Raw genomic sequence first — 27,822 nt, 5'->3', positions numbered from 1 at the left:
TCTGAAGTGAAAAAATGATTCCTCTCTCTTTCATTAACTAAACAAGCATGTTGACATCTACAATGGGCAATTTCTAGTCCAGAGACTTAAGAGTCGTCTGTAGGAGAGAGACCTGTGGAAAAACATTTAAAATGCAATGTAAAAATGTCATAGAGTTACGTACAAAATAAACTGAGAACAGAACAATCAGCTCTACCCGTGTCTCCTGTGTTGCATTTCCCGTATTACAGGCGGTTTCTTTTCCCCTGAGCCACCAGGGAAGCCTCTGTCTGGTAAAGGTTTTACAATAGACAGGTTTGAAGTAAGTCTTAATGAATTAGTTGTAGTTTAAGTAATAATGGGGGAAGGGCAGATAAAAGAAACAAGAGCATGAAAGAATAAGATATCTGGGGAACTACAATTAGACACTAAGGCTGGATGGATAAATAGAGGTCAAGACTATAGGGACCTGTCATGGTATCATCAGAAAAATGAACTTCATTCCATAGAGAGTAAAGCAAAACTGAAGAAGCATAAGCAGGAGACAGATAAAATGAGGATTACATTTCAGCATCAGTACCAAGGCAGAATGTAAACAGAGTGGACAGAGCCAGAAGGGGTGCAAAAGTTAGGAGGTGACGGACCAGAAATACTGAGGTTCTAAACTAGTGCAGGGACAAAGGAGATGAAAATAAGAGATGGATTTGAGATTTGTTCTGGGGACAAAAGACCCAGATCTTAAAGACTCAGCATAGGGAGTGAGGGACAGGAAGGAATGACATATGATTTCCTGGTTTCTTCGAGAAAGGAAGGTGACAAACGTCTGAAAACAGACTGTACCTCCAAATGCAAGTTTCAAACACTAGTCACTGGGCCTAAAATCATTTGGAGAGCCTTTTTTTTAATGTAGTTTTTGTACCACTAGGCCCAAGGTAGAATCTGAATTTGGTTTTGATGTTCATTTTGATCAGAATTTTAATTAATAAACTAATATATGGAATGGTCAATGTGCTCAGATATTCTACTTAAATATTGTCATTGTTCTTGAGCTAGAGAAAACAAAAAGTAGACTTAAGATTTAACACATCTTGCCCCCAGAAAGCAAGTTGACAAATGTTACTACGAAAAGCAACACCAAAACATCAAGCTGTCCATTAAAAATGAAGCAATTAATATTTTTTCAAGCATTGAATGATACCAAAGTAACTGCTCATTTTAGTGAAACGAAGACTTTCAAACTGAAGACCATATCAAACTATAAATGTATTTCATACAGTGACTTTATTATGCTATACGCTCTACTTTCTATTTTTTAAATCTTGATCATAACTCACTAAACTGATTTCATAACTAACAGACCACTTAAAAACACTTGAAAAACACATTTCTATTTTAAGTTCGTGCATTGTGGCAAACACCAACACACACTTAGACTCTCTGGCAGCTAGGTTTCTGGGTGCAATTTAAGTATACTTAATTAAATACACTCCCTCAGTTATCTAGAAAGCAACAACAAAACTACTGCTGTCTGTGCTAGAAAGCACAGTGTTAGAGCATCAGCAGACACCCCAGGATCCAGGCTCTGGCTTGGTAAGACTGAGCAACAGTCATAGTGCTGTAAACCAACACCTTTATTCAGTGTTATTACTGTTGCTTTAAAGGTCAATTTATTTTTTAAAGAACTTTTAAAATGATCGAAGAAAATACCTTAAATAAATCTTGACAGCAGCATGTATGACTATTTACCTAACCAAAATCTTATTTATTAACTCTTATCTCTTCCAAAATATACATGAACCCACTTTATAAAACAGCAGTTCCCAGTTACACTTTTATTTCATAGTTGGTAAATGTTCCAATAGAAATATTTGATGATCAACTCTGTTTTCCAAAGAGGAACATTAAAAATTCACCACATACTGTTATTATTACTTGATTTGAGTATTTCAAATCCAAAAAAGAAGTGAAAAAAGCATCAGAAAATAGTCCTTTAAACTGAATGATCTCAGCCTCGTGAAAGCTTACTAGTGTCCTCCTATTCCTCATTTTATCGAATATCAGTAAAAATATTTATTATCGCTCTCTCTTCAGACTGCTTTTGGGGAAGTTTTGTTTTAACATTTTTCCTTCTTTCCCCGAAGTATAGATAGTTGGCCACTCTTCTTGAGCTTCAACTCTTTAAATCTTAAGAATATTTCAAGTTTGCCCTAATTTTATCTTTTTCATCCAGTCAATGCCTAAGTCCCTTAAAAATTTCTTCAAAGATTACATTTGCAAGTCTTAAATTATTCTATTTATCACTGTTGACCTATAAGCTATCTACATTTTTAATAAAACATTACACTGATATGAATATTCCAACATACTAGACTAATAGAAAGTAAGAAAATTTTTGATATAAGAGAAGGTCTCATTTTTATTTCACTTATAAGAAGTGTCACTTATTTCTGAAGTATATATTCAGAAATCAGACTCTGGTTCACAGCAAGTTTTTGAGAAAACTGGTGATTTTTTACTTTCAAAACAAAGAAAGATTACCTATTTTTCCAAATTTAAAAATAAAATGAGATTACAGTTAAAATAATTCCTCTTGGCTGACTGAAAGAATTCTTAAGTGTTGAATTTTTAAGTATTAAGAGTTTTGCAGTTTCTCACTATATTGGTAATAAATAATGATAAACCTTCATGCTATACCATTTTTATTAACACATATATTAAAGAATAGATAAAACTCTAACTGGTGGCTCTGTGGTAAAGAACCCACCTGCCAATGCAGGAGAGGCAAGGGAAGATGCCCTGGAGAAGGAAATGGAGGAAACCCACTCCTGTATTCTAGCCTGGGAAATCCTTTGGACAGAGGAGTGTGTGGGCTACAGTCCACGTGACCACTAGAGTCAGACTCAACTTGGCAACTGAACAACAATGACAAAACTATAACACATGTTATTCAACATTCTTAATGTTTCTTTTGAAGAAATAAATACAAAAATATCTCAGACCATGAGATATACCTAATCACCTAAATATTCCAAATTGCTTAAAAAGCAGGATGCTAAAAATAAATTACACAATAAATGGATAAGGGGAAGCTTCCCAAGAGGTTTTCAAAGAAAGAAAAGAAGACAGGATTTACCTCTGATCTCTGCCAAGGAAGGAACATGATACTTCCACTGGCATTAGCAAAATCATCAACAAGGTAATTAACACCATCAGATTCGATCTGTGAGATAGTGTAAAACACACGCACATAATCCAGAGCTCCTCTAGTTCGCTCCACTACACATGAAATGGTGGATCCCTCCTCTGCGATCTGAAATTGAACATAAACTCGTTGTAAGTATATACTGATTCAAATCAATGATAAAATTACAAATGCTTTCGTGAAAGTCTTTCACCATAAACTTAGTTCTGTAACTTTCTACATCTGTAAGGAGGCCTCTACATTCTTCCAGAAATATCTCTGATTGCTAAAAAATATTTACAATCATTGGTTTTTTGGTTCATTCCTTTAAAAGGATAAATAAAGGCAAAACAGCAATAATTAACTATACCATGTAATTCATTCATTGAAACCTCTCGGGTCTGGCACTGTGCTAGTTTTTTGTTTGTTTGTTTGTTTTTAGTACAATCCTTTTTCCAGATAAGTCTAAAGAGGAAAACAAGCTCATGATTTTATGATGAGTTAGCACTAAAGTTAAGGGTAGAGAGTGGAACATGACATCACGGAGAACTTTTTAGGCATAAACATAAGAAGTAATCAAGAGAATCTGGCGAAATCATTTGGAGGTGATACAAAGTATGCAGTGGGGAGAACCTTGAAAAATTCCTGGTGGGGAGACAACAGTCAGGTAAAGGAGGGCACTGATACTGTGATCAATATCTTTTTGCTATTTCTGACATAAACACATATATGTGTGTTTACATACATGTGTGTGCATTTTTTCCTGTGGAAAGCATTTTTATCTATATTTTAAGATAGTGTTTAGTAATTACATGGAGCAGGAAATTGGAATATCTTAGGTCTGCATATTCTTGTTCTCCCGATTCTATTTTTATAGTATCAAATACATAACTCATAGAAAAAAAGAACTAAAACTAAATAAACAGAGCTCAAACTATAAATCTTAATACATAGTGTCATTTTTTAATTTTTCTTATCAATCTTAAGCACCTCTGATCAACATTAAATACAGCTATTTTGGTGCTAACATCAGAGCTGAAGAAAACGGACTTGAAATTTGTCTGCTAACAGGCAACAGTCAGTTATCAAGGAGCACAGAAACACTGGTTGTTGTTCCAGTAAACCCTCTGAGTTTCACTGAGCATCAGCACCCCTACTGCCTCAAGGTAAAGAAGATCAAGCGTCCCAGGGAGCAGTATTGTGTAACTCCTTTATTTGCCGGCTCATCCACGAGCATAAGAAATCCAAAACGACCATGTGGTTGTTCAGAAACAGCCTTTAGTCTGTTTCCTGATGGGCATATTCTATCTCCTGGTCCAACCAGAACTTCTAATCCAGTGGAGCCTAAAACACGGGAGCAGGAGGGGATAGAGATTCAGTCCTGCTGCTCCCTCTCGCTTCCTATGCCCATGTGGTCTAATCTCTGGAGACACAGAAACAGACATCAGCCACTGGGTACACATACTAGGTCCTGAAGGACAGCACCCAACCCTTCAAATGTTGGCCCTGAGCTGGTACTTCGGCTGAGTCTTCAACAGAACGTTCCCGTTACACTAGGCCCACTGCTTCAGGTGATGTCGTATAATACATACACAGATGACGGAATGTTAGCCATAAAAAAGAATGAAATACTGCCATTTTCAGCAACATGGATAGACCTAGAGATTATCATACTAAGAGAAGTAAGTCAGAGAAAGATATTATATGTCATCAATTATATGTGGAATCTAAAAAGTAATACAGATAAACTTATTTACAAAACAGAAACAGGAAACTCCCTGATGGTCCAGTGGTTAAGAATCAGGCTTTCACTACCATGGGCCCAGATTCAACCCCTGGTCAAGGAACTAAGACTCTACAAGCTGTGTGGTGCTGGGAAGAAAAGCCAGAAACAGACTCACAGACACAGAAAGCTTATGGCTACCCAAGGGGGAAGGGTGTAAGAACGTTAGGAGTATGAGATGAACAGATACACACCACCATATATAAAACAAACAACAAGGATTTACTGTATAGCACAGGGAACTACTTCATGCAAAGATGAGCTTAATAAAGGACAGAAAGGGTATGGACCGAACAGAAGCAGAAGATATTAAGAAGAGGTGGCAAGAATACACAGAAGAACTGTACAAAAAAGATCTTCACGACCCAGATGATCACAATGGTGTGATCACTCACCTAGAGCCAGACATCCTGGAATGTGAAGTCCAGTGGGCCTTAGGAAGCATCACTATGAACAAAGCTAGTGGAGATGATGGAATTCCAGTTGAGCTATTTCAAATCCTAAAAGATGATGCTGTGAAAGTGCTGTACTCAATATGTCAGAAAATTAGGAAAATGCAGCAGTGGCCACAGGACTGGAAAAGGTCAGTTTTCATTCCAATCCCAAAGAAAGGCAGTGCCAAAGAATGCTCAAACTACCACACAATTGTACTTATCTCAGACACTAGTAAAGTAATGCTCAAAATTCTCCAAGCCGGGCTTCATTCAACTGTACATGAACCATGAACTTCCAGATGCTCAACCTGGCTTTAGAAAAGGCAGAGGAAGCACAGATCAAATTGCCAACATCTGCTGGATCATAGAAAAAGCAAGAGAGTTCCAGTAAAACAAATATTTCTGCTTTATTGAATATGCCAAAGCCTTTGACTGTGTGGATCACAGTAAACTGTGGAAAATTCTGAAAGAGATGGAAATACCAGACCACCTGACCTACCTCTTGAGAAACCTGTATGCAGGTCAGGAAGCAACAGTTAGAACTAGACATAGAACAATGGACTGGTTCCAAATAGGAAAAGGATTACGTCAAAGCTGTATATTGTCACCCTGCTTATTTAACTTATGTGCAGAGTACATCATGAGAAACGCTGGGCTGGAGGAAGCACAAGCTGGAATCAAGATGACCGGGAGAAATATCAATAACCTCATATATGCAGATGACACCACCCTTATGGCACAAAGTGAAGAGGAACTAAAGAGCCTGTTGATGAAAGTGAAAGAGGAGAGTGAAAAAGTTGGCTTAAAGCTCAACATTCAGAAAACTAAGATCATGGCATCTGATCCCATCACTTCAAGGCAAATAGATGGGGAAAGAGTGGAAACAGGCTGACATTGTTTTTTGGGACTCCAAAATCACTGCAGATGGTGATTGCAGCCATGAAATTAAAAGACGCTTACTCCTTGGAAGGAAAGTTATGACCAACCTAGACAGTATATTAAAAAGCAGAGAGACATTACTTTGTCAACAATGGTCTGTCTAGTCAAGGCTATGGTTTTTCCAGTAGTCATGTATGGATGTGAGAGTTGGACTATAAAGAAAGCTGAGCGCAGAAGAATTGATGCTTTTGAACTGTGGTGTTGGAGAAGACTCTTGAGAGTCCCTTGGACTGCAAGGAGATCCAACCAGTCCATCCTAAAGGAGATCAATCCTGGGTGTTCATTGGAAGGACTGATGTTGAAGCTGAAACTCCAATACTTTGGCCACCTGATGCGAAGAGCTGACTCATTGGCAAAGACCCTGATGCTGGGAAATATTGAGGGCAGGAGGAGAAGGGGACGACAGAGGATGAGATGGTTGGATGGCAACACCAACTCAAAGGGAATGAGTTTGGGTAAACTCCGGGAGTTGGTGATGGACAGGAGGCCTGGCATGCTGTGGTTCATGAGGTCACAGAGAGTCGTACATGACTGAGCAACTGAACTGAACTGAACAGGAAACTATATTCAATATCTTGTAATAAACCATAGTGGAAAAGAATCTGATTCAGTGTAACTGAATCACTTTGCCGTACATGTGAAACTAATACGTATTTATTACAGATTATAAATCAACTAGAGTTCAGTTTAAAAACTGGTATTTCAAGGCCATATACAAATGGCATATTTTAATGTCATGACATAAATGGTATGTAAAGACTGGATGAGACAATAGAGAAATAAACCTAGATAGAAGAGGACCAAATACAATCAGGTCTGAAGTAACCCTGGTTTTGAAATGAGTATCCCAATACAACTGACATATCAGGAAGCATTCTAAACATAAATGGATTTCACATTTATTTATGTAAAACTTCATCCATTAGAAACATGGCAAACACAGAAAACTGCACCACCTGAAACAAGCTACATGGGCATGCACACCTTCCAGTTACCTCAGTTCAGCATGTGTGTTATCAGCCACTTACCTGCATCTAATATGACAACTTTCCCTCTGACTTCAAATAACCCTCCTTCTATCACTTAACCGCATTTTCCCCACTTTTACAAACAAACTTAACATTTTTTTAAGGTATACATGTCATACTTGATAAACATATTTAAGACTTAAAAACATTATGTAAACCTATTCTTTATTAGGTCCCTACATTTTAATTTTTCTACTACTGACCAATTTAGGGGGCTGTGTCTCTCTCTCCTAAGTTCTGTGTTTTTCATTACGTGATTTGCCATAGTGTGGTGATTTTTAGGAACCCATCAATCATGCTATGTGAGAACTAACATATTCTAAATGTAGGGCTCGCCAAGCCTAAGAGGCTGGAGGGAAGAACAACAGACAGAAACAGGTGTTTAATACAGTTACCTAATTTAGACATTAACATCAGCGTGTTCATCACAGCCAAATGGTGCACAAACACATGTGTGCTGGAAAGAGCACAACTCTGAGGTCACTCAGTCCTGGTTAACTGTTTCACTCTGTCACTTACCCAGCGGCCTCAGTCTCAGGGATCTGTTCTTAGAATGAAGATCACAAAGTCTCATGGGTTTTGGTGAAGGTTAAACAAGTGCTTTACATGATCCCTAGTAATATAGTTAAGTGCTAAGAAAAAAAAACCTTACATTTATGTTGCAACCCCATGGACTGTACCCCGACAGCTTCCTCTGTCCATGGGGATTCTCCAGACAAGAATATACTGGAGTGGGTTGCCATGCCCTCCTCCAGGGATCTTCCCAACCCAGGGATCAAGCCCAGGTCTCTCACATTGCAGACAGATCCTTTACCATTTCAGCCACCAGTGAAGTCCAAGACATAGATTCAGTTCAGTTCAGTTCAGTCGCTCAGTTGTGTCTGACTCTGTGACCCCCATGAATCGCAGCACCCCAGGCCTCCCTGTCCACCACCAACTCCCGGAGTTTACCCAAACTCATGTCCATCGAATCGGTGATGCCTTCCAGCCATCTCATCCTCTGTCGTCCCCTTCTCCTCCTGCCCCCAATCCCTCCCAGCATCAGGGTCTTTCCCAATGAGTCAACTCTTTCCATGAAGTGGCCAAAGTATTAGAGTTTCAGCTTTAGCATCAGTCCTTCCAATGAACACCCAGGATTGATCTCCTTTAGGATGGACTGGTTGGATCTCCTTGCAGACACAGATTAAATAGATCCAAAGATACACTGGGGAGTATGATGTTTCCTTATAGCTTTTTACCAAATCAATGACAAATAGCCAGACAGAATATAGGACTAAGCTTTTTGTCTGCAAGAATCACATGGGAAAAATTTGTCTATTTCATTAAAAATCTATCACCTACTAACTATTTTCAGTTTTAAAAAGAAAGGCAAAAAGGACTATCCATATTCAATACAAATGTGTGCAGATGTATGCTATATATCAAAATTTCATAGAAAATTTAATAACTTAATAATTTATACAATAAAGCAGATTTTAAAGTGTTAATTAGGGAAGAAGTTTCAAGTGTCAAGCACCCATTAAAAAAAAAATTACATAGGATGTTTGGTAAAAATCCACCTTAGAAACTTACAAATTTACAGAAAAAATGACATAATGCCTGACATTTGCTTTTAAAATTAATTCACAGCCAGCAAAGAAAAAAACAAAACTGACAAAAGGCTGATAAACGTTAAAACTAAGTGAGAGGTAACTGGGGTGCCATATTCTATTTTTTGTATGGGTATTTTCCACTTTAAAAGATTTTTTAAATTCAGCTTTTTACCTCCCCTCCCATCCCATGCCAGAGATTCTGTCAGAAATGGGGTCCTGATTCAGGAAGGGTGTCGAGGAAAATACATCAGACATTTCCATCCAAGTCCATCCATGCACAGCACTTTGGGAAGTGGCAGACTAGATGATGGAATCAGTAATACCAGAAAGGGATTAAGACATAGAGAATAAGTAATCAAAAGATTTTTTCTACTATTAAAATATTCATCTCATTGACTTTAGAATCATAAAACAAGCAAATGTTCAGGATAGTATATGAAAGGGCATAACATCAAGTAATAAACATCAGAACCACCATCACTCATTTTTTCACAAGAAGCAATAGCAGCCACTACTGTTTTCTCTACTGCGTCAGGAATTTGTCATATCTTCAGATCATCAGAAAAGTAATTATAAAGGTTAACAGTGAGAAGAGTTTTAGAAATACATTTTCTAGAAAAAATAATACACTGTATGCCATGAATTGGCTTTCTCTACTGAAACAGAAGATTAAAGCTAAACAATTACACATTCAATTAATTTTTTAGTTTGTTTCATGCTTGGGTGATGATGTGTGATATCAGATTATATCAGCATCACTTTTATCTAAAGGAATCTATTCACATAACAGATGGCAGGCATGCAAAAGCGAACACAGTCCAAGTCAAATAATATTCTCTTTTTTACAAAGATCCTCTCAAAATATCTCTAACTTTATTCTTAAACCATGAGTTTCAATATATAAAACATAATTTAGGGCCTTCCCTGGTGGTCTAGCAGTTAAGAATCTTCTTGCCAATGCAGGCGACAAGGTTTGATCCCTGATCGGGGAGGATCCTCTACATGCCACGGGGCAGCTAAGCCCATGTGCCACAACTACTAAGCCCTCACAAGTGCCTAGATTCTGTGCCCTGCAACAAAGAGTAGCCCCTGCTCTCTACAACTGCAGAAAGCCAGAGCAAAGCAACGACAACCCAGTGCAGCTAAAAATAAATCAATAAATAAGTCTTTAAAAAAATTAATGCTTAAAAACAAACCAAAAATATAAAACATAATCCAAATATTGGCTGTAAAAGTAAACCAATAAGACCTTCAGTTTCTATGAATCATTAGGAAAGCAAACTTTATCATTATGGGGCATATACCCTTTCAGGACATACAAAAATAGTGGGAAAATAAGGTGGAGAGAAAATAACATTGAAAGTATAAAGAATAGCAAAATACAGGAAGGTAACATGAGAACCTGGTTACTAGGCAACAGATCCAACAAAAAAAAGTCACCTGTTCAGTATAGGGCCTTCTTGGAATAAAAAGAACTACTTGGCCTACCCCACAAGGGCACTAAACTATGTACAAGTTTGTTCATTCTTTCAATTAAATTTATTAAGTATCTGCTGTTTGCCAGAACACACTGTACCTGGTTAGGAGGAAACATATCACAAAGTAATGTCATCTCTTTCAAGATGCCAACTAGCAGACTACGTCACACTCTACATACTTTCATTACCTGTTTCAGATCTGATTATGCTTTCATTTTAACCTTAATATTACTTTATGTCATATGAATCTATGAAAAATTTAAAAGCATAGCATAACTCAGAGAGAAGTCTTTAAGGATCTCTATTGACTTCAGCATTTTTGAAGGGATAAGAAAAAGTTAACTCTTCAATATCACTGCAACAACACAGTGGAGAAGAATCTCCGGAAGTGACAGTGGTTTTTATTTTTGAAAATGAAGCAAGAAAATGAAGCAACCATAAAATTTAAACTCTGTTATTATATTTGTAGCAATACACATTGATTATCTGGAAAATATTGGTTAACCTAGTTACACAGATCTTCCAAACGTTGATGCATTTCACTACACAAAATAAGCAAATCACTGTCAATAAAAGCTAACCACTATCAATATAAGGTAACACCACTTTCAATCTTAACCGAAAAGTCTTTAAGTATTGGAAAACAGTCAAGCTCACTTTAATTTGTAAGATGTTTCAACAACTCTTAATTTTTGTTTGAAAGCTCAAATTTTTTATCACTGGTAACAAATACTATCGGTTGTTTTCCTGGTAGTCGCTGGCTCACTTCATTTGTTTCCATAAATGTCTGCCAGGTGCCCAAATCCAAATAACCAAACTTTGTTGGTCATTTTTTCAAGTAAAAATGGTGTTCCACAAAATGGGCAGCTAGTTCAGCTCACAGCTCTATCTGCACACCTCCCACAATCACCATGTTTTGTTAATGCAGAGAAGTGCTTTATCTGTGCTTCTCATTTTATGATTTGTGCATGGGCTGAGTCACTTCAGTCATGCCCGACGCTTTGCGACCCTAGGACAGTAGCCCACGAGGCTCCTCTGTCCATGGGATTCTCCAGGCAAGAATTCTGGAGTGGGTTGGTATGCCCTCCTCCAGGGGATCTTCCCAACCCAGGGATCAAACCTGCATCTCTTATGTCTCCAGCATTGACTGGCAGGTTCTTTAACCACTAGCACCATCTATGATACGCAATGTTAAAAAGGTGGGTATTTAAGGGTTGAAATTTTATCAAATGAATGTTTTGTACTCCTTCATCAAATATACTCAAGTGAGATTTTCACCTCTTAAACTACAGGTGTGTGGTAATAAACAGAATAATGACAACTAGTACAGTCAGGTTCTGCTGCCTTGATTCATACAAAGGCACTAGCAACCAGCAGTTTTGGCAACCACTGCTTTTGCAGTGCAAATGTCAATTGTCAATAAAATGAAAAAGACATCGCAGTGTTTTATAAAATTAGATTTGATCTTTGTGGAACTCCTAAAAGAAGTCAGGAACCCATAACGGTCCTTGGACTTGGACTACACTCTGAGAACAATTTCAGTAAGCAATCAATAAATACTGATGACGGTTATCACAACAAAAATATTTCACATCACCCTGTCTTCAAATCCCTCCAAGATGAAAAGTAAGAGTTTTATACTTCTTAACACTTTCAGGCATGAAAATTCTATAATCTTACTGACGATCAAATTGCAGTATCTGCTATTTAAGACACAACACTTTTCCTGTATTAACCATCTAAACTTTTTCCCAATACAGATGTATATGCTATTTTTCTCTCATGTGGACTTACAGGATAATCAGTCATGTTTTCTTTTTCTTTCCAGAGATTTTAAAACTACAAGTACTGTGGCTCATGTAAGGAAGTTCTATTCTGCAATCAAAGATTGACCCCATTCAAATTCTGAATTATCTTGGAGCAAAGGTACATATCTCAGTGGAACTAAACCAACACCAAGACAATCTATCAAGGGAAATTCTGAGACAAGCCAACACTGAAAACTTAGTACTGAGTTTAATGGCCCAGAAAGCTAGAAGAAGTGAAGTCGCTCAGTTGTGTCCAACTCTTTGCGACCCCATGGACTGTAGCCTACCAGGCTCCTCCATCCATGGGATTTTCCAGGCAAGAATACTGGAGGGGGTTGCCATTTCCTTCTCCAGGGGATCTTCCCAACCCAGGGGTTGAACCCAGGTATCCCGCATTGTGGGCAGACACTTTACCATCTAAGCCACCAGGGAAGTCCAAAAAAAAAAAAAAAAAAAACAAATAAAAGCTAGAGAAACACTCAAAAACTACTCCTCTTTAGGCAGTTTAAAAACTTATATATTGTTTTGTTTTCAGTTGGCTATTTATGAAGCTTAGCTGAATCCAGATGTATCTGTTACTTGAACTATGAACCTTTTAATGTCTTGATATTAAAATACATTCACAAGTTCAAGAAAGATTTATTGAGTACCTGCTGTGCACCATGCTAGATCTCACAGATACACAGTAATGAACCTTGTTACACCCAGAGCTCTTTCCCCTCTGTGGGAGAAAGGGAAAGCAGTATACAAGTAGGCTTATAAATAATATAAGGAATTCAAAAGTGTGATCAGTGCTATGAAACAAGTAAAACAAGGTGAAAGAATGGAGACTGACCAGCTGGGAGAAGTAGGAGGATTACTTTAAATCAAAAAGTCTTCACTGAGAAGATGTCTTTGGAGCTGAGACTCGAACAATTAATTCCGCGGATCTGGAATTAGAATGTTCCAGATAGAGAGGCTAGAAAGTGCTGAGGCCCTGATCCTGAAACTGAAAGCAGGCAAGTCTGACCGAAACATGCTGACCAAAGAAGAGAATTAACACAACAAGTCAGAGGCAGGTGCCAGGTCCTAAAGAGATATGAAGGTAAACTGGTCTTACATGGTGCCAGAATGGTTCTCACAACCTGACGGAAGTCCCTTTTCTTTTTAAAAATAAAGATGATATTGAAGATACGAGGGGGAAAGACAGCAGGTTAGAATTCACAAGACCTAAGTTCAAATTCCAGTTCTTCCCATTGCATCTTAGGTGCAAAAAAAGGAGGAGAAAAATGAATATTTATTAAAATACTAGTAACTGCCAGGCTTTGAATCCATTATTTGATCCTACCTCATTTAATTCAATGAGGGTTAGTTATTTTCTGTCTCTAAGCAGCCATTTCTAACCCTCCTAAATGGAGAGAGTAATATTTGTTGCAGTACATTAGGAATTGTCAGAAAGGTGAACAAAAAACTTAACATGTAAAGTTCTTTGATGACTAAGCATCTAAAAGTACTATCATTAAAGATAAATATATTTCTCTTTTAAATCATAGGAGGACATTTGTCCTCCTTGTCTAGAATATTCTATTGCAGGTGTAAAAAAGAGCACTTCTTGAAGATCTCTTACGACTGTCACCAAACCAAAGAGTAGGAGGGGCAATAAAACACTCCAGAGAGCCAGGAACCCCGATCTGAGCTACAAATAAGGCCTGTGACCTAGATATTTTTTCAAGTTCTACCCTTCACATTTTCCTTAATTGCTTCAATTTACGTATGTACCCCCTGTAAACCTACAAGAATCAACTTGCAAAGGGAACGCCTCTCTTGTTCCCTGGCATCCTTTCAGGGACACTGAGCCGTTCCTGTCACACACAACACCTGTGAAGCAGTTTCACGCGATCTCACGTTACTGAGCAAGAAACCAAGAAGATTACGAACCTTTGAATGCTTGGAAAGGGCTGATAAGGATGGTAAAACTGCCTAATGAATTAAGCTGGCCAAGAGAGTGATAAGAAAGGCATTTACACCCAACGTGGAAGAACGCTGTAACTCCTTAAGAATATTTCGCAAGTGGGGGGAAAAAACACACACAAAAATATATTTTAATAAAATTTCAATTATTCACAGATGCTTTCAATATATATTATTTCATTTACTTACCTGGTAACCAGAAAGTAAATTCCATGTGGAGTATAATTATGCATTCTGTGAAAGGCATTAACTCTAAAGATAATTGCTAAAGCTGCATTTGCTACCTTATTATTACTTCTCTCTCCTCATTAAGCTTCTGATTCAAACTGTGAACTTACAAGAGCAAAGACCTTACAATTTACATTTTCACCACTGCCTATAGCATACTTCTGGGTCTAGTGTCAACACTCAAGCCATCTTACCAAATGAAAGAGAGTCCACTCCCAAACAAATCCACATGTGACAAGCTTTTTCACTCTGAAATTCACCATGCTCACTACTTACCTCTGGTATACAGGCTCCTGTGAAACCAAACAAGCCATTGGCATTGTCACTTTTTTGTATTACCAATCTTGCTATAGTATTCTCTTCAGAAAGGCGAGCTCCTCCATATACAGAAACTAGCTTAAGAATGAATAATTCTTCTCCCTCCTCTTCATTGTCATCTCTTGCAGAAATAATGAATGACTTGTTAGTTTCTCCCTGTCTGAATTCCAGATATCCAGAAACAGGATGCAAATCACTCTTGGCTGGCATGGCGTGAAGTTCATAAATTTCTTCAAGGGTCAATTTCCGCTCATAGGACCTCACATCCTGCATCAGACCAGTAAATCTGTCATTGCCATTCACTCCTGCCCCAATTCTCAACGTTCCTGGACCTGAAATTAGAAATGGGTTTAAATGCTACAATAACCACAACTGTACTGTCGTAAATGACAAGTGTGAATCAGAAAGTGAAATGATTTTATTAAAAGGTCTTATTAGGTAAGCAAAGCTTTTGCATAACTAGAACAGAGTAAAGGCTACATTCTGTCAATATTATAATGAAAAATGAATCCAGGAATCACTGGGATTTAAGACATTTTGTACCAAAGATATGTTGTATATATGTATGTATGTGTATATACAAATGAATGTGTATATATTAAGACAAACATTTCTTCCAGGAAATTTAAAAATTTCCTTGCACATCTAAGAATGGAATGATTCAACTCAGTCACAATTTTAAAACTTTAGTATTACTGTTCTTTGAGAACTTCAATTCTTGGTCTGTTAGAAAGTTACCTTGAGTTAAAGTTGTGAGAATTCAGTGAAAGAAATTCTTATGGACCAAATATAACTTTTTACCCAAACAATCAATGCAATAAATGTAGAAAAAGAAATATCCCTTTCTAGGAACAATAATTATATGAGTCTCAGGGACTTTTTCATGATAATAACAACATGCAGTTTAACTACATTACTATGTAGCAATAATAAACCCTTTCAGGAATTCAACAATTCTTCTTTCTTTACTTATTCCCTCCAATAACTCAACTAAAATATTTATGGAAGATGAGAGTTTGGCAGTGATTTGGGATTGCCTCCATGCCTTCTCCAGTGGTTCTGGACTGAATGAAACAGTGAAATGTCCACAATAGAAAAAAAAAATAGATGAACTTCACACACACCACTGAACAAACCTCAGACACTCAAGTGTACACAATGCTCAATCCTATTTACATAAATTTTAAAAACATTAAAAACTAATCTTAGGCTCTTAGAAATGGCAATAGTAGTCAGGCATGGTGGTGAGTCAATGACTAGCAAAGAGAAAAAGAGGGTTTCTGGAAAAAAAATATCTTGATATGGGGACTGGTTATATGGAGTGTTGAAAATGATCCATTTAAAATTTTTAAAAATTCATGTATCTGTACACTTATGTGTACTTTTATATATTTTATAATAAACATGTAATACCCTGCATTTCATTCATAACCTAAATATATATATACACTTCTCCACTTTAAGTTACAAATTACATAAACAATGTAAGTTCCTTGCAGCAAGCTACACAGAGAAAAGAAACACCAGCTCTTACTTTCCCCAGTCTTTCCCATTCTCATTCTCCCATCATGTGATCATCCAAAAAAATTCAATGTCAACAAACATATGTATATATTCACAATCAAAAGATAATAATTTATGACAAACCCACAGCAAGCATTACCCTCAATGGAGAAAAATTGAAAGCTTTTCCCCTGAAATCAGGAACAAGACAAGGGTGCCCACTCTCACCACTACTATTCAACATAGTTTTGGAAGTTTTGGCCACAGCAATCAGAGCAGAAAAAGAAGTAAAAGGAATCCAGATAGGAAAAGAAGAAGTGAAATTCTCGCTATTTGCAGATGACATGATCCTCTACATAGAAAACCCTAAAGACTCTACCAGAAAACTACTGGAGCTAATCAATGAATATAGTAAAGTTGCAGGATATAAAATTAACACACAGAAATCCCTTGCATTCCTATACACTAACAATGAGAAAACAGAAAGAGAAATTAAGGAAATAATACCATTCACCATTGCAACAAAAAGAATAAAATACTAAGGAGTATATCTACCTAAAGAAACAAAAGACCTATACATAGAAAACTATAAAACACTGATGAAAGAAATCAAAGAAGACACAAACAGATGGAGAAACATACCGTGTTCATGGATTGGAAGAATCAATATTGTCAAAATGGCTATTCTACCCAAAGCAATCTATAGATTCAATGCAATCCCTATCAAGCTACCAACGGTATTTTTCACAGAACTAGAACAAATAATTTCACAATTTGTATGGAAATACAAAAAACCTCGAATAGCCAAAGTAATCTTGAAAAAGAAGAATGGAACTGGAGGAATTAACCTGCCTGACTTCAGACTATACTACAAAGCCACAGTCATCAAGACAGTATGGTACTGGCACAAAGACAGAAATATAGATCAATGGAACAGAATAGAAAGCCCAGAGATAAATCCATGAACCTATGGACACCTTATCTTCGACAAAGGAGGCAAGGATATACAATGGAAAAAAGACAACCTCTTGAACAAGTGGTGCTGGGAAAACTGGTCAGGCACTTGTCAAAGAATGAAACTAGAACACTTTCTAACACCATACACAAAAATAAACTCAAAATGGATTAAAGATCTAAATGTAAGACCAGAAACTATAAAACTCCTAGAGGAGAACATAGGCAAAACACTCTCTGACATAAATCACAGCAGGATCCTCTATGACCCACCTCCCAGAATATTGGAAATAAAAGCAAAACTAAACAAATGGGACCTAATGAAACTTAAAAGCTTTTGCACAACAAAGGAAACTATAAGTAAGGTGAAAAGACAGCCCTCAGATTGGGAGAAAATAACAGCAAATGAAGAAACAGACAAAGGATTAATCTCAAAAATATATAAGCAACTCCTGCAGCTCAATTCCAGAAAAATAAATGACCCAATCAAAAAATGGGCCAGAGAACTAAACAGACATTTCTCCAAAGAAGACATACAGATGGCTAACAGACACATGAAAAGATGCTCAACATCACTCATTATCAGAGAAATGCAAATCAAAACCACAATGAGGTACCATTACACGCCAGTCAGGATGGCTGCTATCCAAATGTCTACAAGCAATAAATGCTGGAGAGGGTGTGGAGAAAAGGGAACCCTCTTACACTGTTGGTGGGAATGCAAACTAGTACAGCCACTATGGAGAACAGTGTGGAGATTTCTTAAAAAACTGGAAATAGAACTGCCATATGACCCAGCAATCCCACTCCTGGGCATACACACTGAGGAAACCAGATCTGAAAGAGACACGTGCACCCCAGTGTTCATCGCAGCACTGTTTATAATTGCCAGGACATGGAAGCAAACTAGATGCCCATCAGCAGACGAATGGATAAGGAAGCTGTGGTACATATACACCATGGAATATTACTCAGCCGTTAAAAAGAATTCATTTGAATCAGTTCTAATGAGATGGATGAAACTGGAGCCCATTATACAGAGTGAAGTAAGCCAGAAAGATAAAGAACATTACAGCATGCTAACACATATATATGGAATTTAGAAAGATGGTAATGATAACCCTATATGCAAAACAGAAAAAGAGACACAGATGTACAGAACAGACTTTTGGACTCTGTGGGAGAAGGCGAGGGTGGGATGTTTCGAGAGAACAGCATGTATATTATCTATAGTGAAACAGATCACCAGCCCAGGTGGGATGCATGAGACAAGTGCTCGGGCCTGGTGCACTGGGAAGACCCAGAGGAATCGGGTGGAGAGGGAGGTGGGAGGGGGGATCGGGATGGGGAATACGTGTAAATCTATGGCTGATTCATGTCAATGTATGACAAAACCCACTGCAATGTTGTGAAGTAATTAGCCTCCAAGTAATAAAAATAAATGAAAAAAAAAGATAATAATTTAATGCTACAGAACGCTGTAAGCATAGTTCTTGAGGTTGAAATCAGCAGTGTGTGTTTTCTTTTGCCCATCTTTTTTCCTACTAGGAAAGAAAAAATACAACCAGATAGCTAATGCAGGAGGTTCAGAAGAAAAGATAATCTGTTAAGATATCATACAAGCTCTGTTCTATTTTCCTACTAAAAAAAAAAAATAGAATCAAATCACAGGATAGAGGGGCTGGGAGGGAATTGTGATTATAATAGAGATAAGTGATATTTGGGTAGGAACATGCACACAAGTTTATTTCTCAAGGAAACAGCACACTGTGGTTCAGCTTAAAGACAACAAAGATCCTCTCTATAAAGCACACGATAGAATTCACTTTAACTCCTGTTCCTTGAGACCTCTGTAACTGCTGGATTCCTTAATATAATTTTCTTTTGACTCTTCTTTAAACTTATCTCCACCATACTCTAACTCTAGAAATACTGAGATGGCAGCAGTTTCCCCAGATGCAATATTCTGTTTCACATTTCCACACCTTTGTTCTTTTCTCTACCTGGAATATCATGCCCAACTCTCCTACGACCACAAGAGGAATAAATGTTTCTACCTGGTAATTTTTTTTCTTTCTTCCTACCATGTGTTGAAGTGATCTGTTTGCATACCTTTCTCCCAGAGCCTACTTTAGCTACCTTCAAAGGCAGAGTCTCTGCCCAATTCATTCCTACAGTACCTAGGACAAAACGTATGGTCTTCATAGACACAGGGTTTTATTTAAAGAAATTATAAACCAAAACACCAAGCAGATTTTTAAATACTTGCTAGGCCTTTTTTTTTTTTAATTGAAGGAAAACTGCTTTACAGAATTTTGTTGTTTTCTGTCCAACACCAACATGAGCCAGCCACAGATTTATATAAGTCCTCTCCCTCTAGAACCTCCCTCCCATCTCCGCACCCCACCCCTCTAGGTTGACACAGAGCCCCTATTTGAGTTCCCTGAGACATACAGCAAATTCCCATTGTCTAGCTATTTTACATACGGTAACATAAGTTTCCATGTTACTCTCTCCAAACATCTCACCCTCTCCTCCCATCTCCCCAGAAATACCTGTGAGGCTTTTAAGAAGTCAAAATTTTTCAAAACTCAAAATTCAGGGTCCTAACTGTGGAGATGACACTCACCATCAGTAATGGCTTCTCCCTTCAGACTCTTGATTCCCCTGGGCATTGCATTTCCATCGAGGTAGAATTCAATTATACCATCATCCAGGACAATTAGAAGATGCAGCCAGACATTTTCTTCCAAATATTTCATGACAGTGGTCTTGGCAACATACGTAGCATTGGAACCCAGAGTTTTGTAATGGAGGGAAAGTGTCACGTGGGATTCATTTGTGTGAATTTTTACCCCATAGTAGATGCCTCCATTACCATCATCCTTTGCTATAACAAATCCATTCGTATTGGCATTGGGCATTACCCAAGCTGAAAATGTAAAGTTGGCAATTGAGTTGTTCCTCGAGGGATGGTATTTTGGATTAACAGTTCCAAATGCACCCTCTCGTCCACTGAAGTACAAAGCATCTGTTCCACTATGGTGACGCCTCATGTGTGGCTGTGAGTGCACGGTGCTGGGAAAAATTCCAACCAGCAAAAAATCTATCACTGGAGGCAAACCAGCAGTGAACTCACTAGACAATATTTCCCAGCCTACTCGTACATCACCAAAGGCGCCCTGCTGTCTCAGAACAGTAAAGCTGGTGATGTAAGACATAGCATCTTCCGAGGGGACATCTTCTGCCACTTCTCTCTCGAGGCACTCTGGATCCAAGATGAAAACTCCAAAGGGATCATCATTGAATGGAATCATTACTGTCACCTGGAGGTTGGTTGCTGCCAGCTGGCCCCCAGGACCTGGGGACCCACCTGTAATGAAATCAGGATGAAAAACCAGAACTGAAAATACTTTCCAGTATAAAGTGAAGGCAAAAGGAATTTGTTTACCAAACTTCTCATTAAGTACTTTACTTGTTGATCAATGAACATAGTATCACCATATAGCTTTCACCACATTTTCAAGGGTATTCACTGTAATTTCATTAACAACCAGCTGAGTCTAAAAAGAGGATATTAACTAGAAAGGCTTAATTCTTGTGCTTAAAACCAAAATCGATGCAGACATTGATTATTATTTAAATTATGGTACAAAGACCAAGCTTTTTAAGCTACCATGAATCTGTACTGTACTTCCTATCGTCTATTACTGTTTTGTTTGAGATGCCCTATGAAAAAAAATTTATTTGGTATGAGTATGGAAATAAGTTTCCATCCACAAAACTTCATTAGGTGCATTTTCTACCTAGCTCTAGTTATTTCAGCATAAAATATTAAGTGGTAAAATAAAATAGATGGGAAAACACTGCACCTGAAATGTTTACAAGCTTTAAAATATAAAACTCATTGAACTCAGGAATTTTGTCTGGAAAAGCATGGAGAATTATTGGTTTGGCTCCTTCCCCATCCATAAAGTTAACAGTCCCTGAAGTTTCATAGAACTCTTGTCCAGGTTGCAAAGCAGAATCATTCTGAAATAGCCACCAAGCCACAGAAACATTGCCAAAGTGTCCTCGGTGCCTCAAAATCCTATAAAAAAGTAAAGAAAATTATTTCTTACAAGAAATGTGGAAGTGGCAAATCCAACTCTAATGAGAACTTTCTGTACTGTCTCAGAAATACACTTTGTCTGTTTATCATCTTTAATATAAACCAGTCAGCCAGTTCTTACTGAGCAACCATGAAGAATCTCATGAAAAAGGACAAATGAAGTAGAACCTTAAATAATAAACAGAAGAATGCTTAAAAATCATAGTCTTAGAAGTCCAAACTAATAGATAAATTCTAAGATAAATTCAATCAAAAATATTCAGACAAGAATTGACAAAAGTTCTTCTAAAGCAAAGCCCAGAGTGAAGAGAAGAGTTCCAGAAGACCTTGGATAATTCAAGTCTTTGTGTTCTGATGAGGAACAAAAGTTGGGGTTAAGAAAGGTAAAAAGAATAATTTCTCTTACCATCTAAAGTGTCAAGAGTTTTCTTTAACAAATGAAAACTGCATAAAGAAGTTTACAATTTAATCAGACAACCAAATTTGAAATTATTCCATTCATAGGCATACCTTTTAATTTCGAAAGATTAACAATGTTTCAAATTTTTGCATATGTAAAGATTTTATTTTACTTTATTCAACTTTCAATTTGCCTTATGTAAACATGCTTACCAAAATGAATTAGTCTTTCCTTCTTCGACTGCTTTGTCTATGGGCTCCAAAGAAAAAACACCATTTGGGTCATCATTAGCTTCAATTATCACTGTAGCTATTCCATATGGATATACAACTGTATCACCTAAATTAAAAATGGAGAAGTCAAAATAACAAAAAAGTACCTAACTTACTGTTAAATCTGTATTTTTAAACTAAGAAACAGCTTGTAATAAGGTTCAAATTCCAGGAAGAATTTCCTCATCAAAGGTAATAAATAAATGAGAGAAAGAAATGCCTAAATAAGTTTACTATGACTTGTCTCTGAGGAAATGTTTAATTATAGAAGAACTACTTTATTAAAAAACATACATGATATTTTTATAATAGGAATATCACCTCAATAGTTTAATTAGAAATTTAAAACATAGCTTTATCAAATTTCAAAATGTTGAGGTAGATTCATTTCTTTAAAAAAACTGAATGAAAGGATTACCCTATAAGATACATTAATTAGAATCACTGGCTTAAGTACTTCCCTTTCAATCTCTGCCTTCATAGAGCAAAGTTTGATCTCGTCATACACAGAACAAAGCAATCTTTATGATGTTGAACATGATTTCTTTCTACTCCAATTATTTCCACAGCCTGTTAACACTGTAACAGCCAATAAATTAGGTCTCTTCTCACCAATCCCTTGAGGTCCATAGCTTTTACTCGCCACTGCAGCTGTCACCTCTGTAAACAAAAGTCTTCCCCATCTTTATTCACCTTTCATCACTCCTCAGGGCCCAGCTCAAGCAACAACTCTTTTGGGGAATTTTTCCTTGAATTTCCAAGTTAAGTGCATCTCTGCTATGTTCCTACACCACTTCACACTTTGTCAATCTAACATAGCGATTATCACATTATACTAACACATACATACTAACACATACACACACTCACACACACAATTCCCTATAAGTCCTTGGACAAATGCTTCTTAGTCAACTTCATCTCCTCGCAGATAGATGCTCAGTCACTGGTATTTACGAAAGTTAGCTGAACTGATACAAATAAAACTTTGAAAATTAGATGAGGACAACACCTAAAACTAAACTTAGAGAAATGGACATATGTGGCAAACCAGCACATTATAAGTAACTTACATATATACAGCTGTACTTAATCTTCCTAGATAATTAGCCAATGAAAAGAGGAAGAAACAAGAGACAGTAAGTTATATAAAAAATCCTGACATTACAGAGTAATAGAATAACTTAAAATATATCATAAAATTTAAAAACAAAAACAAGAAAGCCTAATATCAGTAGGATTCTGATTTCAAGCACATCTATTATGCAATATGTCACAGGTGTACAGCAAATGATAGAAATGAAGGGAAACAGGAAGACACAAATGAGAGAGTTGAAGGAATAGGGAGAATGACAAACAGCACAAACAAAAATTACTTTTTCGCCATCTTCTTTCTGAGTATTTGCATGTAAGAGGCATGAGGTACGCATGCACACATAGGGTAAGAGACCGGACATCACAGAATCCAGCCCAGGGTTAGAGCTCACTCATGGAAAGGACACCTCCAATGGAGAAAAGCTTGGGGCTTGATGCTAGAGTCTCAGTGAAGTGGGAGGACATCCACCTGGTGGAAAATCAGGAAGTGAGAACCTGGAGCAGGAAGCGAGAACCCTAGTGTAGTAAGAAAGGCCATCTCGTTTTAGCAAGAAGGTAAACAAAGCAATGGAAAGTGGTTACACATAGGGTGAACTGATTAAATAAGTAAACATATTAAACTACAGGCCAATACTGCTGATGAACATAGATGCAAAAATCCTCAACAAAATTCTAGCAAACAGAATCCAACAACATATTAAAAAGATCATACATCATGACCAAGTGGGCTTTATCCCAGGGACGCAAGGATTCTTCAATATCCACAAACCAATCAGTGTCATACACATTAACAAATTGAAAGCTAAAAACAATATGATTATCTCAATACATGCAAAGAAAGACTTCAACAAAATTCAACACCCATTTATGATAAAAACTCTCCAGAAAGCAGGCACAGAAGGAACATACCTCAACATAATAAAAGCAATATATGATAAACCCACAGCAAACATTATCTTCAATGGCGAAAAATTGAAAGCATTTTCCCTAAAGTCAGGAGCAAAACAAGGATGCCCACTCTCACCACTACTATTCAACATAGTTTTGGAAGTTTTAGCCTCAGCAATCAGAGCAGAAAAAGAAATAAAAGGAATCCAAATGGGAAAAGAAGAAGTAAAACTCTCACTGTTTAAAGATGACATGATCCTCTATGTAGAAAACCCTAAAGACACTACCAGAAAATTACTAGAGCTAATCAATGAATATAGTAAAGTTGCAGGATATAAAATTAACACACAGAAATCCCTTGCATTCCTATACACTAACAATGAGAAAACAGAAAGAGAAATTAAGAAAACAATCCCATTCACCATTGTGATGAAAAGAATAAAATACTTAGGAATAAATTTACCTAAAGAAACAAAAGACCTATATGTAGAAAACTAAAACACTGATGAAAGAAATCAAAGAGGACACAAATAGATGGAGAAATCTACCATGTTCATGGATTGGAAGAATCAATATACTGAAAATGAGTATACCATACAAAGCAATCTATAGATTCAATGCAATCCCTATCAAGCTACCAACAGTATTTTTCACAGAACTAGAACAAATAATTTCACAATTTGTATGGAAACACAAAAAACCTCAAATAGCCAAAACAATCTTGAGAAAGAAGAATGGAACTGGAGGAATCAATCTGCCTGACTTCAGGCTACACTACAAAGATACAGTCATCAAGACAGTATGGTACTGGCACAAAGACAGAAATATAGATCAATGGAACAAAACAGAAAGCCCAGAGACAAATCCATGCACTGATGGACACCTTATCTTTGACAAAGGAGGCAAAATTATACAAAGGAGAAAAGACAATCTCTTTGACACGTGGTACTGGGAAAACTGATCAACCACCTGAAAAAAAAAAAAAATGAAAATAGAATACTTTCTAACACCATACAAAAAAATAAACTCAAAATGGATTAAAAATATAAATTTAAGACCAGAACCTATAAAACTCCTAGAGGAAAACATAGGCAGAACACTCTCTGACATAAATCACAACAGGATCCTCTATGACCCACCTTCCAGAATATTGGAAATAAAAGCAAAAATAAACAAATGGGACCTAATGAAACTTAAAAACTTTTGCACAACAAAGGAAACTGTAAGCAAGGTGAAAAGAAAGCCTTCAGAATGGGAGAAAATAATAGCAAACAAAGCAACTGACAAAGAATGAATCTCAAAAATATACAAACAACTCCTGCAGCTCAATACCAGAAAAGTAAATGACCTTATCAAAAAATGGGCCAAAGATCTAAACAGACATTTCTCCAAAAAAGACACACAGATGGCTAACAAACACATGAAAAGATGCTCAACATCACTCATTATCAGAGAAATGCAAATCAAAACCACAATGAGGTACCATCTCATGCTGGTCAGAATGGCTGCTATCTAAAAGTCTACAAGCAATAAATGCTGGAGAAGGTGTGGAGAAAAGGGAACCCTCTTGCACTGTTGGAGGGAATGCAAATTAGTAGAGCCACTATGGAGAACAATGTGGAGATTCCTTAAAAAACTGGAAATAGAACTGCCATATGACCCAGCAATCCCACTCCTGGGCATACACACTGAAGAAACCAGAATTGAAAGAGACACGTGTACCCCAATGTTCATCGCAGCACTGTTTATAATAACCAGGACATGGAAGCAACCTAGATGTCCATCAACATACGAATGGATAAGAAAGCTGTGGTACATATGCACAATGGAATATTACTCAGCTATTACAAAGAATGCATTTGAGTCAGTTCTAATGAAGTGGGTGAAACTGGAATCTATCATACAGAGTGAAGTAAGTCAGAAAGAAAAACACCAATACAGTATATTAATGCATATATATATGGAATTCAGAAAGATGGTAACAACAACAAAATATGCAAGACAGCAAAAAAGACACAGATATAAAGAACAGACTTTCGGACTCTGTGGGAGAAGGTGAGGGTGGGATGATTTGAGAGAACAGCATTGAAACATGTATATTATCATATATGAAATATGACCAGTCCAAGTTTGATGCATGAAACAGGGCACTCAAAGCTGGTGCACTGGGACAACCCAGAGGGATGAGATGAGGAGGCAGGTGGGAGGGGGGTTCAGGATGGGGGACACATGTACACCCGTGGCTGATTCATGTCAGTGTATGGCAAAACTACCAGAATATTGTAAAGTAATTAGCCTCCAATTATAATAAATAAATTAATTTTAAAAAATAATAATGATAAAGGGAGCTGGATTTCTCATCACCAGAGGACAGAGGGATAAATAGGAAAACAGAGAAAACTAGAACAAGCCCTCTGATGCTAGATACAATGGCCTTCAATATATATACAGCTGGGTACAGAACTACAGATGTTAAGGTGTGTGTGTGTATATATATATATTGAGGGGCTTTCCCGGTGGCTTAGAGGTAAAGAATCCACCTGCCAAGGCAGGAGACATGGGTTCGATCCCTGGGTCAGGAAGATCCCCCAGAGAAGGAAATGGCAACCCACTCCAGTATTCTTGCCTGGAAAATCTCTTGGACAAAAAAGAGCCTGGCAGGCTACAGTCCATGGGGGTTTCAAAGAGTTGAACACAACTTAGCGACTACACAACAACAAGAAATATATATGGGGACAGTCAAAAAGTTCATCCATGTTTTTCTGTAACTCTACAGAAAAACCTAAACAAACTTGGTGGCTAACCCAGTACATAAATGCATACAAACATACATGCATTCCCTATCACTATAAGAGGGCCCAGGAGGAGAATAGCCTAAGAAACAATTAGCACACCTATTACTGAGGTTCTGGTTTCTAAACAGCATTCTACACTAAAAGGAGTCAGGGCTTCTTGAAACAAATGACTGATTCCAGGGTTTTGACAGGAAAAGTATCAGATGAGTGTGGAATAGCTTGCTGTGCCAGGAAGTAAGAAAATGCTCAAAGAATAATAGGAACATGTCAAAAAGACAAGAAAGTCATTTTAACAGACCACCCCTAGCCAAATTTAGGACAATTTGACCATTAAAGTAAATAATGATAGTGAAATATAACCCACTGCATTACATAGAAATCATAAGCCCATACTGATAAATATGTCAATGAACAAATGGAAAGTTTGATGAGTAACAGGATAGTGATGCAGTTTTAAAGTATTTCCCCCATAAAATTTGTATTAAAAACAAAGGAACAAAAAGTACAGTGGTTGCCTGGCAATCACTGCCTAAATTGTGGTCAAAATAGACCTGGCAGTAAAGGGACAAAATAGAAATCTGTGCCAATGGAAGGGATGTGATGGGAACACAGAATTCTTCTACGCAATTCCTGCCAAGGATGCAAAACCTGAATCTAATAATGAGGAACATCAAACCAACCAAAATGAAGGACATTGGACAAAATAACTGCTCTGTAATCTTCCATACTATAAAGGTCATGTAAGTCAAGGAAAGACTGAGTATTTCAGACTGAAGAGATTAAAGATACACAGCAATTAAACACAATGCATGATCTGGGAAAGGATCATTTTGCTCGAAAGGACACTGATGGGTAAACTGGAGAAATCTGAATGGGGTCTGAGGCAATAATTGTATTAATCTCCTGACTTTAATGGTTAATGTAGGAAAATGTCTTGTGTATATGAAAAAACACACTTGCATAATCAGGGGTAATAGAGTAACATGTCTTCAACTTACTAGAAAAGATAAAGGAAAAAATAGCTCTGTGTACTCTTAAAAGAATAAAACAATTACCAAAAGAAGCTATACCCCTCTAATTTACTAA

General features: G+C 37.2%; 1 protein-coding gene across 1 annotated transcript in view; it reads right to left on the bottom strand.

The window, feature by feature from the left end:
• The window catches only part of ADGRV1 (adhesion G protein-coupled receptor V1), a 540,993-nt gene that overhangs the window by 451,060 nt on the left and 62,111 nt on the right, over window positions 1-27,822 (bottom strand). Inside the window, exons 18-22 of the mRNA XM_043913586.1 lie at window positions 21,899-22,025; window positions 21,048-21,265; window positions 19,805-20,548; window positions 14,677-15,050; window positions 3,113-3,289 (exon numbers count right to left, since the gene is read on the bottom strand). Of these exons, the coding sequence (XP_043769521.1) occupies window positions 3,113-3,289; window positions 14,677-15,050; window positions 19,805-20,548; window positions 21,048-21,265; window positions 21,899-22,025 (1,640 nt within the window). The remainder of the gene's footprint in view (window positions 1-3,112; window positions 3,290-14,676; window positions 15,051-19,804; window positions 20,549-21,047; window positions 21,266-21,898; window positions 22,026-27,822) is intronic.

This window comes from Cervus elaphus, chromosome 9, assembly GCF_910594005.1.
Source record: "Cervus elaphus chromosome 9, mCerEla1.1, whole genome shotgun sequence".
Lineage (NCBI taxonomy): Eukaryota > Metazoa > Chordata > Mammalia > Artiodactyla > Cervidae > Cervus > Cervus elaphus.
The sequence above is the reverse complement of the archived record's forward strand: the minus strand, read 5'-3'. Positions and strand labels throughout refer to the sequence as shown.